At 42.8% G+C, this 13,281-nt stretch overlaps 1 protein-coding gene and 1 long non-coding RNA gene across 2 annotated transcripts; both read left to right on the plus strand.

The window, feature by feature from the left end:
- Positions 1-816: 816 nt before the first annotated feature.
- On the plus strand, positions 817-6,505 carry LOC145790512 (uncharacterized). Its single transcript, XR_014329288.1, has 2 exons — positions 817-1,713; positions 6,173-6,505. It is a non-coding gene; the product is annotated as an uncharacterized LOC145790512 (long non-coding RNA).
- A 1,001-nt stretch (positions 6,506-7,506) lies between these two features.
- LOC145790514 (uncharacterized) lies at positions 7,507-9,068 on the plus strand. Its single transcript, XM_082868474.1, has 2 exons — positions 7,507-8,660; positions 8,939-9,068. The coding sequence occupies exons 1-2, from the start codon at positions 7,529-7,531 to the stop codon at positions 8,974-8,976; spliced, it is 1,170 nt and encodes a 389-aa protein (XP_082724600.1). The 5' UTR covers positions 7,507-7,528; the 3' UTR covers positions 8,977-9,068.
- The last annotated feature ends 4,213 nt before the right edge of the window (positions 9,069-13,281 follow it).

Here is a 13,281-nt window from a genome sequence, read left to right on the forward strand (position 1 = left end):
AAAAAAACCATTCTTTGGCTAGTAATCTCTCAAGTATAAAAAGTAGTTGGTGTAGAAAAGAGTAGATGAGATGAGCAATTTATAGGCCACTAGGATTTTACAAATTACATAAAAAAAAAATAAAAAATTGACTATTTACTCACCACCAACCCCATGACTTTCCAATTAATCTTCATTTATGAACAAAATAAAAGGTCACCAAAATTAAATGAATCTTCATTCACCAAACAAAATGAGATTCGTAAACAAGACAAAATAAGATTCATAAACAAGATAAAAAGTCACATTAAAAAAGATAAAAATAAATAAATAAATAAAAGATATTAAAATGGTCCAACATTTTTATTTTTACATGAAAGCATCTTTTGAAAATACAATAACAAAAAAAATTATGTTACTTAAAATGTGATGAGTTGTTTTCAGAGAAAATTGTTTTCCAAACATGTGTTTTTCAAAAATAAAATCAGAAAACAAAAGACAAAAAGGAAACTACATATATAAGCTTTCAAAAATAAAACCAGAAAACAAAAGACAAAAAGGAAACTACATATATAAGCAAAGCAAAGCATGTGATTATTCATTGTTGTTGGTTGTTTTCTTTCATCACAGAATAATATTAAATCAAGTATTGTACTTCATTGGCTTGGCCAACACAACGTCAACCTTCGCGTCTGCTATGGAGAATTATGTTCCTGCCATAACTTTCCTCTTGGCTGCTATATTCAGGCAAGTAATTACTCTGTTCTTTTCCTGTTACTGTCGTGTTTATGAATTTTGTTTGTGTTATAATACATGTTTTGGCTTGCAGCGTAGAGCAAGTGCATTTGAACAGAAGAGATAGCATAGCTAAAGTGATTGGAACTCTCTTGTGTGACTGGTGCTTTGATCATAACTCTTTATAAGGCGCCAGCTATATATCCAAATCACCCTTTACATCAACCACTCAATTATTTTCCTTTGCGAGATGATGAGGCGAAGAACTGGGCTGTTGGTTGCGTCTGTCTCATCGGTCACTGTCTAGCTTGGGCTAGCCGGATTGTCTTACAAGGCCCCATTGTGAAGAAATACCCGGCTCAATTCTCACTTGCCTCTCATACTTGCTTCTTTGGTCTCGTACAATTTTTGGCAATTGCAGCATTCCTTGAAAGAGATCTCTAAGCATGGCAAATTCATTCCACAAGTGAGCTCCTTGCTTTCTTCTACATGGGTATACTCAAAAACCGATATACAGGAAGAGCACTGTATTACAAGGTGTCGTTGAAACATTGAAAAATTGGTATTTGCAGTGATACCAATTGAAAAATATGAGATGCGTTGATTTTTTTTTTTTTTTTTTTTATAAGTTCGTAGAATGCAATGTTATCAGCAATGCATTCATCTTGGATGGGGTGTTCACACTCTGAAGATGAATGCAGTGTTGCCAGCACACTATTATTAAAAATGCTACTACCATCATATAAAACATAACTACCATAGTTCATACTGGACGAATGACTGACAATAGTAAAGATGCAAATTACAAGTCATTTTTTTTTTTTTTTACTTGTAAAATGATGAGTTGACTATGGAGGTTGCAGGGATTTCCTTATCCATACAGATATGGGTCATTGACAGGGGAGGCCCAATCTTTGTTGCAGCATAGCTGCTTCTGCAAACGTTGCTCGCGGCTGTTTTAGCTTCTATTGTTTTAGGTGAAGAATTTTACGTAGGAAGGTGAGTTACTGTCAAGGCAATTGTTATTCATGATTGTTTTGTCTACTGTGAAATATGTCTCTATCTATAACTCTACCAAAATTGATCAATCACCTAATTAGAGTTCATGACATTATATTTGTTGGGATCGGGGATCCCGCCCAAGACCTTCCAGAAATTATACCAAGTAGAAAAACACACCCATACAGAAGGAGAAACCATATTTAACGTGGTTCGGCCTTAAAGCCTACGTCCACGGGAGAGTAACCGATTATCACTATAACAATGGAGAGATTACAGAAAGATTATAATAGGGGAGGAGCTCACACTCTCCTCACTCACCCACTCACCCGTCTCCCTCTCTCACACCGAGAGAGACGGTCTCTCCACCTCACATCTCTCACTCTCTTCTCTCTTGGTTCTCTCTTGGTTCTCTCTTATTGTCTACTCTCCTCTCAACCTCTATTTATACATATCATGAGGGAATGTAGCTGGACAGCAATGGTGAGTGGATTGGTTAGTGGGGAGGTGCCACTCCCACTCTCTCTAAAGTGGTCTCCAACCACCCCACTCTCTCTAAGGTGGGTTAGCCACTCACATGGGATGATAATAACATAGCCAACAAATCACCCCCTCAACCCATGTGAGGTGATAAACTGCACACACTGCTGCTAATCTTGTCACGCCCAAATTTCAACAGAATCTTCATCTCCTCATTGAGACGCTACATCCCCTGAAGCTAGAGATAATACACCAGAGATACAAGAAGATGAGGGAATCCTACATCCTCAACTCAACTCATACCACTCTCTGATTTGGAGAGAGCCTCTGCTCCTATCTCCCTCAGATCTCTTCTACGCTTCCTGTCTCGGATGTCTTCACTTGCTATGCTTGAACTTGCGCAACCAAGATATCTTGACACCCCCTGATTGGATGTCCTGCACCCCCTGCTCGGGATACCCTTGCATTACCGTGCAACTCCTTGCATTACCGTGCAACTCCTTGCATTACCGTGCAACTCCTTGCATGATGAACACTGGAGCAACTAGAAAACTTCAGAGTTTGACACATCAACATCCTCAATTTTCCTTGCTCGGAGCTTATTTCTGAACAACCAGCCTTTGCTTTCTGCACTTCAGAACAACTTCCCAGCGATCTCATACGCCCGTTGTCTGTGCTGCAATCCTTGATGTTCGGTTCTGTCTCACTTGTACGTCCGTACTGATGTTTGACAGTTAGCCCTTCTGCCAAGACAACTTCCACCGCTCTGTACAAGTTACCACTATGCAACTCCGTGTATAGTGCTCGCACCCATGGCTTCTGGTCTCCCTGCGTCAAGCTTGCTTGAGAGATCTGCATCAACTCTATCATCTGCTGCCATGGAACTAAAGAAACCACCATAGAGAAATAAGACTTGCCACTCCTTGGCACGCACTCTTGCGTTTTACCTGTCTCAATTTCTCTGTCTGGAAGTTCCTGTGAACTGTCAACAATCCGCTGCTGCACATTCTTCTCGCGCCTCTGTACGATACTCTAGCGTACCCTTGCACTGTTGCACGTTTGCAATTGTACTTCTGCGCTTAGTATGCTCCTCTGCAACTATTGTTCTACATGTCCACATACCATTAGTACCTACTCGTATACAGTAGCTCCAACAGCCACAATATTTCCCTGAGCCTGTACTGGTTGCCAAATCATCTATCCGTCGATGAATGGTCTTCTCTTTTGATTGAACCAGATCCTCCGACGAACTCCGGAGATAATCATTTCTGCAATTCTCTGATTACTCCTGACCAATCTTGATCTCCCTCGATCTGCCATTTAATCAAGCCTGATCTCTTCTGGTCTTCAATGATCTATCTCAATCTGTATCTGGTTGTCCAATCTGGTCAGAATCTGTCAATTCTAACCTCTTCAGTGAATCCGCAGCGTTCCACAATATCTGGCAACCTTCCTTCGACTATTGAAGATGACAAACACCCATGTTTTGACAATCTTCCCAAACCGTTCAGAATTTCACTATTCTGACCTCGCGGTTGCGTCCGGAGCGGTCCGTTTAGCTAGAACCAACCTTCGTTGCATTTCCGGGGACCTCACTGAAACTATCCCCGAAAGCTGGGCCACACCACAATTTTCTGAAACTTCTGGGCCAAATTGCAATTTTCAGAAGTTCAGGGAATATTCCGTGTACCAACAGAATATTCCGTACACTGCCCCTGACGCCGTCTGCCACTTTAATCTGCCTTCCTTTTACAGAAACTCCGTCTCCAAAATCTGACCGTACGGATGTGTCCGGAATACTCCAAATAGTCGGAAACCACTATTGGATCACCAAAAACGGACTCCAAATGGCTTCGATCTAGCCAAAACATTTTGTACGCCTCAGATCTGCGGCTATACCTTCGCCGCAAAGCACTGGATCCTTCCTCATGCGGCTGCACCATTGCCGCGTAGCACTGGATCCCTCCATTGACGCTGACGTGGCAGATGACATGGCACAACCGTGCTGACGTGGTGCTGACCTGGCTGCCACGCGTCGATGACCTGACTGCTGACGGGGCTGCCACGTGGATGACACGTGGCGCTGATGATGACACGTCGCTGCTGACGTGGGCTCGCATGGCCTGCGCGTGCCGTACACGCGCCATCCCCCACTTGTCTTCTTCCTTGGTCCGCGCGTGGGGCACGTGAGAGGGACTGGAACCACGCGCCGGTTGCCTTAACGGCTCGTGGTGGCGCGTGGCGAGACTGGAATTCACGCGCCAACTTCTAGGGGCGCGTGACGGCGCGTCTGGCCTCCGTTGGGTGTCTGCTTTATATTTATGGACTCCTCTTCTCGAGCCCTTGCTCCTGGTATGCTCAAAACCTGATTTTGAGCAACTTGATTTCTGGGTAGTTTCAAACAACACGCTGTTTTTGTTCTGAAACGCCACCAACGAGGCTCTGATACCACTTGTTGGGATCGGGGATCCCGCCCAAGACCTTCCAGAAATTATACCAAGTAGAAAAACACACCCATACAGAAGGAGAAACCATATTTAACGTGGTTCGGCCTTAAAGCCTACGTCCACGGGAGAGTAACCGGTTATCACTATAACAATGGAGAGATTACAGAAAGATTATAATAGGGGAGGAGCTCACACTCTCCTCACTCACCCACTCACCCGTCTCCCTCTCTCACACCGAGAGAGACGGTCTCTCCACCTCACATCTCTCACTCTCTTCTCTCTTGGTTCTCTCTTGGTTCTCTCTTATTGTCTACTCTCCTCTCAACCTCTATTTATACATATCATGAGGGAAGGTAGCTGGATAGCAATGGTGAGTGGATTGGTTAGTGGGGAGGTGCCACTCCCACTCTCTCTAAAGTGGTCTCCAACCACCCCACTCTCTCTAAGGTGGGTTAGCCACTCACATGGGATGATAATAACATAGCCAACAAATATACCACTTGTTAGGATCAAAGACACCCAGAGAATTATCTCACACACACAGATAACACAATATTTACGTGGTTCGGCCCAATGCCTACATCCACGGACAGAAATGAGAATTATCACTAAAATGGAGCAAAAATACAATTACAGAGGAGGAGATGAAACTCACTCAACTCACAGCTCTCACTCTCCAATTTCTGATGATACAAACCCCTCCTCACTCATCTCAATTTATAACCAAGAGAGGAGGAGTAGGTGAAGTGCTAGCCATAATTGGCCAAGGTGGTGCCACCCCTACTATCTTCCATTAGTGAGTTAGTGTTGCCCTCCACCACCTTCTTTTACCACCTGGTGCCATCCACACTATGTGGATGGTGGGCTCATTACCATGTGGGTAGTGGATGGAGCCAACAATTCTCCCCCTCCACGCCCACATGGACAACTGACTTCTCAGCTTGGACTGCCAAGACACAGCTCCCCCTGATTGGATGCCCTGTACCCCCTACTCGGGATACCCTTGCATTACCGTGCAACTCCTTGCATGATGAACACGGGAACAACTAGAAAACTTCAGAGTGTGACACATCAACATCCTCAATTTTCCTTGCTCGGAGCTTATTTCTGAACAACCAGCCTTTGCTTTCTGCACTTTAGAACAACTTCCCAGCGATCTCATACGCCCGTTGTCTGTGCTGCAATCCCTAATGTTCGGTTCAGTCTCACTTGTACGTCCGTACTGATGTTTGACAGTTAGCCCTTCTGCCAAGACAACTTCCATTGGTCTGTACAAGTTATCACTATGCAACTCCGTGCATAGTGCTCGCACCCCCTTATTGGAGTGCATTGCAACGCTCACAAGTTCTTCACATCTGAAACTTCTGAACAGATCCGCCCTGTTTTTTGATAATATTCCATTATCGATCTGATTGCAAGATTATTATGAATATTATTTCATCAAATGTTTCTTTTCTCTGTCATAATATTAATCATATATGCCTTATTGATCTTCTTTATTTATTTTTATTTTTTTTAATGAGATGGTGCAGCATCATTGGAGCAGTGTTTGTCATAGCTGGACTATACCTGGTTGTATGGGGCAGAAGTGCAGAGAGCAAGTTTGCTGCTGAAAAAGCAGGTCTTCTCTCAATAATGGAGAGCACTCAAGCAACAAGCAGTGCCCAATCCTTGCTTATTTAACCGCTACTACCAACCTCCAACAAATCCTCATAAATGCCGATGCAGTACGAATCATCCTTTTCTGTCACCATATTGGCAGATGATGTTTGCTGTGTGTTATAAGCAGTTATAGTATGCAAAACGATGACAAGATGTATCATGTATGCCGTTCAATATTACCTCAAGACTCTTTCTTCTTGATCTATTCGACTCTTTGACCGTAGTTATTTAGGTCTCGATATTGAAGAGATCAAATTCCTTCCCAGAACACACAAAAGGAAGATATGAATTAGGTAAATAGAAATGAAAACAAAAGAAGATATTTGCAAATCATCAAAATTATAAATTCTTTCTACATCCACATATGATCTACTAAAGTAGATTGGTATTGTTAATATATGAATATAATTGTATATGAATATAATATAATACTATATCTGTTATTAGTATATTATAGTATAGACAACACCAATTATAGCATAGGATTATTCAATTGTAACCCGCTTTCGGTGCCACCATCTTTCGGCCACTTTTTCTTATTATATTCAATTGTATCATCATAATGTTTGTGTAACAAACTCCTATATTATGGAGACTCAATCTTGATTCAATATAGAGTTTACATTACAATTCTCTTTCAATATTACTCTCTCAATTCGTCTTTCATAATTTGTCTTTCTTGGTATCAGAGCACAGGTATTTTTCCTAAGTCTCTGTATCACATTTTTTTGGCAGATTGCTGCGTACCTCTCCCTTACCTAATACACAGATTGGACAGTACCAACACCTTCGTCTCTCCACGACGAAGCCAACGCCACCAGATTCATCCTCATCTGACGTCTCACGCGCCTCCACGCGCCGCCAGAACATTCGGCCACGCGCTCGATCGTTCCAGACGCGCTCCACGCGCTTTCTACACTGTCCTGTGCTATTGTGCGCCGCGGCCTCATCTGCTAACGTGAGCCACGTGTTTCTGACGTCAGCTGACGTCAGCCCTGACTGCTTCCGTGCGTCGTGTGTCTTCGCCTGCTAACGTGCGCCGCGCCACTCTCTGCTAACGTGCGCCGCGCCATCCTGTTTGACCAGCAGCGTTGACCACTCAATTTTCAGCCTTTTTGGTCATATTTTTGGTCCGTTCACTCATTTTCTGACTAATGTTGGCCATCTGAATTCACTGGTACTCTCGTTTTTTTCCGATTCTCCCTCATTTGTGCTATTTTTCGCTCATGGATCGCTTGGACTCCTCTACCCAACCTATTTCTGTTATTCTTGACGGGACTAATTATGTCTTATGGGCACAAGCTATGTCTGGCTTCCTCAAAGGAAAGAAACTTTGGCGCATCATCACTGGGGATGTGTGCAAACCCGTTCAAGGGACCATAGATTCCGCTACCACGGACTCCGCTGCCAAATATATCGATCGACTGGAAGATTGGGATAGTAAAAACTATCAGATCATCACTTGGTTTCGCAATACTTCTATTACATCTATCAGCCTTCAGTTTGGTCGGTTCCAACTTGATTCTGCTTCCTCTCCTGCCAAAGCAATCTGGGAATTTTTACAAGAACGCTATCGGACTACTGGCCTTGCTCACCAATATCAGCTTTTGAGTCATCTTCACGGTATGCGTCAAGAAACAACTCAAACCATTAATGATTTTCTCTCCCAAATGTATTATGCTTGGGATCAGCTCGCTCTTTCTGAACCTCAGTGGGATTGTACTAAGGATGCTACCTTGTTTACTGCCTACCGTGACCAACAACGCTTAGTTCAGTTTCTCATGGCTCTCACTCCCCGATTTGAGCCAGTCCGCGCATCTCTCCTTCATCGCACTCCTTTGCCCACTCTTGAGCAAGCAATTTCTGAACTCTTGTCCGAAGAAACCAGATTTGGTACTCTCCATCCACACCCTGTGGACTCTGTTCTTGCCACTCCCCAGCTTCGAAGTTCTCCTTCCTCACCATCACCACAGAGGTCCAATGCCTGCAATTACTGTCACAACCGCAATCTTCCGTCGACTCATCTTCTGGTTAATTGTCCAGTTCGTCTTTGTCGGTTTTGCAACAAGACTGGCCCTGGTCATCTCCAGCAAGATTGCTTCCGCAATCCAGCCCGTGCCTCTCGCAATGGTCCTTCCACCGGGAATTTTTCTCGCAGCCACTCTCACCGTTCTGGGACTCCGTTTAAACCAATGCCTGCTCAACGAACTGCTGCTGCTGCCTCAGAGGATTTACCTTCCTCTGTCCCTATAGACCCTTCCACTCCAGTTTTCTCTCAAACTGACGTCGCAGCCATGTTTCAACATTTTTGGCAGAATTCCGGTACTCCTCCATCTACTGCTTTATCTGTCACCGCAGGTAACACTTCTTGGTACTTTGACTCCGCTTGTTGTAATCACATGACCTTTGACCCTACTATTTTTACTCCTCTCTCTTCTACTCCTCATGTTCCTTCTATCCATACTGCTGATGGGTCTCTTCTGTCTGTAAGTCATGTTGGTTCTGTTTCAACCTCTTACTTATCTTTATCCCATGTCTATCTTATGCCTGCTCTTACTTTAAATCTTATCTCCATTAGTCAATTATGTGAGCATGGTCTAACTGTTACCTTTTCCCGTACTGGTTGTTTGGTGCAGGACCCTCGGACGGGGAAAACTCTTGGGATAGGCCGTAAGCATGGACGTCTCTACGAACTCATCCATCTTCATGTTCCAGATTCCTCTCAGATCACAGCTCCTACCACTACTACCACTGCTACCACTGCTACCACTGCTCCTCCATTATCTCATTTTCAGCTTTGGCATTGTCGTTTAGGCCATCTTTCTGTTGGTCGTTTAAAATCTCTAATTTCCAGTGGTCATTTAGGTCATCTAAGTTTTGATGTTTTAGATTGTGTGTCCTGTCAACTTGCCAAACAACCTGCTTTGTCGTTTAATAAAAGTGACTCTGTTTCTCTTGCACCATTTGATCTCATTCAATCTGATATTTGGGGACCTTCTCCTACTCCTACTATGGGAGGTGCACGCTATTTTGTTGTTTTTATAGATGATTTTTCCCGTTTTACCTGGTTGTTTCTTATGAAAAATCGCTCTGAGCTAAAACAACTTTATTACAATTTTGCTACAATGGTTAAAACACAATTTTCTAAAACTATTAAGCTTTTTCGCTCCGACAATGCCATGGAATATAAAGATTTTGACTTTCTTTCCTTTCTTCAGAGTCATGGTACTCAACCTCATCGTTCCTGTCCCGGTACGTCTCAACAAAATGGACGTGCTGAACGGAAACATCGACATATTCTTGACACTACTCGAGCTCTCCTTTTGTCTTCCTCTTGTCCGGAACATTTTTGGGGAGAGGCAGCTCTCACTGCTGCTTACACTATCAATTGTATCCCTACACCTGTCATTCATAATCACACTCCTTATGAACGTCTGCATGGCACCCGTCCCCCTTACACCAACCTTAGGGTCTTTGGCTCTGCCTGTTTTGTTCTTCTTCAACCTCATGAACGTACCAAACTTGAACCACGTTCTCGCCTTTGTTGCTTCTTAGGGTATGGTATTGAACACAAGGGGTATCGTTGTTGGGATCCTCTCTCCCAGCGACTCCGTATCTCTCGTCATGTCATCTTTTGGGAACACAAAATGTTTTCCTCTCTCTCTCTCTTCCGTTTGTCCGTTCCCTCACCCTCTCTGTTTTTTACTGACCCTTCCACGGATCTGTTCTCGGATGAGCTTCCTTCACCGCCCTTGCCGGCCCCTCTCGAGTCCTCTGCTGAGCTTACTCCACCACCTCTCGAGACTGCCTTGCCTTCTGGTCTGTCCCATGCACCTGCTCCCTCTGATGGTCCTGCTCTTACTCCCTCGGGATCCTCCCCTCCTGGTGAGTCTCTTCCTCTGGCTCCTCCTGCCTCTACTCGACCACACCGGGTAATACAACCTTCCATTCGTCTTCGTGACTTTATTGTTGGTTCTACTGCTTTTTCTACTTATGAACCGACCTCCTATCGTGAGGCTCGCTCTAATCCTCTTTGGCAGCAAGCTATGACCGATGAATTGCAGGCTTTAGACAAAACTCACACTTGGGACATTGTTGATCTTCCTCCTGGCAAGACTGCCATTGGTTGCAAATGGGTCTACAAAATCAAAACTTGTTCTGATGGTACTATTGAGCGCTACAAAGCCCGCCTTGTTGCAAAAGGCTTCAACCAAGAATATGGTATTGACTATGAGGAGACATTTGCTCCTGTTGCTTGTCTCACCTCTGTTCGCAGCCTGATTGCGGTTGCTACCACCCGACACTGGGATCTTTATCAAATGGACGTGAAAAATACTTTCCTTAATGGTGTTCTTCTTGAGGAAGTCTACATGCAACCTCCCCCTGGGTCTACTTGTCCACCTCATAAAGTCTGCAAACTTCAGCGTGCTCTATATGGTCTCAAACAAGCTCCGCGCACTTGGTTTGCCAAGTTCAGCTCTACTATTCATGACTGTGGTTTCACCTCCAGTTCTTATGATACTGCTCTTTTTATCCGGAAAACTGCTCAAGGGACCACCTTGCTTCTCCTTTATGTGGATGATATGATTATCACCGGTGACGATCTTGATGGTATTGTATGCCTTAAGCAGTTTCTTAGCCATCATTTCGAGATGAAAGACCTTGGTCCTCTCAGCTATTTCCTGGGTCTTGAAATCTTCCATGATTCCACGGGGTTTTTTCTCTCTCAGGCTAAGTATACCTCTGATCTTCTCACCCGCGCTGGTCTTACGGATTGCAAGACTGCCTCCACTCCCCTGGAGCCTCAGAGTCGTCTTACACCTCTTGATGGCACTCTTCTCTCTGATGCTACCCTATATCGTCAGCTGGTTGGCAGTCTTGTCTATCTCACTGTTACTCGTCCTGATATTGCCTATGCCGTTCATATTGTCAGCCAGTTTATGTCCGCTCCTCGTACCCCTCATTATGCTGCATTAGTTCGTATCCTTCGTTATCTCAAAGGTACCTTGTTTCATGGACTTCATTATTTCGCCCGCTCCTCTCTCCAGCTTCGTGCTTTTTCTGATGCTGATTGGGCTGGGGATCCTACTGACCGGCGCTCTACTACCGGGTTCTGCTTTTTCTTGGGTGATTCTCTTATTTCTTGGCGCAGCAAGAAACAATCTCTTACTGCTCGCTCCAGTACTGAGGCTGAATATCGTGCTCTTGCTGATACTACTCAGGAACTTCTCTGGCTTCGTTGGCTTCTTGCTGACATGGGTGTTTCCCCCTCTGGCGCTACTGCCCTCTTTTGTGACAATCAAAGTGCTCTTCAAATTGCTCACAATGATGTTTTTCATGATCGCACCAAGCACATTGAGATTGACTGTCATTTTATTCGCCAACACGTCACTCATGGTACTGTCCATCTCCATCCCATCTCCTCTGCTGATCAACCTGCTGATATCTTCACCAAAGCCCATTCTCCTGGCCGCTTCGTTGAACTTGTCTCCAAACTCCAGTTGGTTGATGTTTGTCCTCCTTGAGTTTGAGGGGGGCTGTTAATATATGAATATAATTGTATATGAATATAATATAATACTATATCTGTTATTAGTATATTATAGTATAGACAACACCAATTATAGCATAGGATTATTCAATTGTAACCCACTTTCGGTGCCACCATCTTTCGGCCACTTTTTCTTATTATATTCAATTGTATCATCATAATGTTTGTGTAACAAACTCCTATATTATGGAGACTCAATCTTGATTCAATATAGAGTTTACATTACAATTCTCTTTCAATATTACTCTCTCAATTCGTCTTTCATAATTTATCTTTCTGGTATAATGAAAGCACATCTTAGTCCATGGAGTTTCAAGAAGGCTGTTAAATACGATATGCAAGTGGGATCTGTACTATGAGCAAGCTGTGCGAAAGTAGTCCAAAAGATCATTGCGAATTTAACAATGTCAACAAATGAACTTTTTGTCTCAATTATTTGCCTTTAAAATTGATTGGCTCTAAAAAGTATAATACTAATTTATCCATGGTGTCCGAAGAAGAAATATATGACTACAGTATTTATCAATAGAAAATTTACCTAGTATTTGAGTCAAAATAAATAGATTAGCAAAGACGAAATATATAGGGTATAATCTTTTTTTTTTTTGGGTAAACAGGGACTATTCAGGATCAGGATAAGTTGCAGGTCTCAGCGAGGACTTACATTAGACTTATAGATCGCCTACTAAGGAAACCTGCTGGCAACGAGATCCTTACCAGCTCAACTAACTTCTGTTGGCATAGGTCATAATATGTTGATAAGTATTTAACATGGGATTATTCGTCTCATTTTCTATACCATTCTCTATTCTATATATTTTTAACATTTGATTTTGATAATGTTATAATATGTAAACAGTATGGGATAGATGACGACACAAGGAATGGATAAAACGACCTATATTCCAAATGCTCGATTCTTTCTAACTAACAAAAAAAAAAAAACATTTTGTATCAATAAAAAGGAATTTTATGCTTTTGACTTGGTAACGCTAAATTTATTGTACCCCACCATAGTAAGCCTGCACGCAATGCATCATTATGTTTTGCTTAATCAAATTCGCTCATATTTTCAAACTGAATGAATTGATTTCGGAATATGCAAGGTGACAAGTTAATAGTAATTTTTGCTCACCAATATTATTAATAATGAGACAAAAATAATAAATATAGATAGAGAATCCTTACCCATAATCAAACTTAAGCAGTTCGATGCACGGTGTTCATGCTTGGTATGGTTTGTCGCAATTCACAAACTCGGCTATGGCCAAACAAGCTATAATTCCTGAATAACACTTGTGTGATTCAAATCCTCAAATGAGTTGGTCTTTGTTGTGATTTTAACATGTATTAGAGCATCCTTAATACTATATCTTTTTTTAAAAAAAAATCAAATTTGATCAGAAATTTAGATAAAAAATTAATCTG

The sequence above is a fragment of the Camellia sinensis genome, chromosome 1 (assembly GCF_055761805.1).
Source record: "Camellia sinensis isolate YWXY chromosome 1, ASM5576180v1, whole genome shotgun sequence".
Taxonomy (NCBI): domain Eukaryota; kingdom Viridiplantae; phylum Streptophyta; class Magnoliopsida; order Ericales; family Theaceae; genus Camellia; species Camellia sinensis.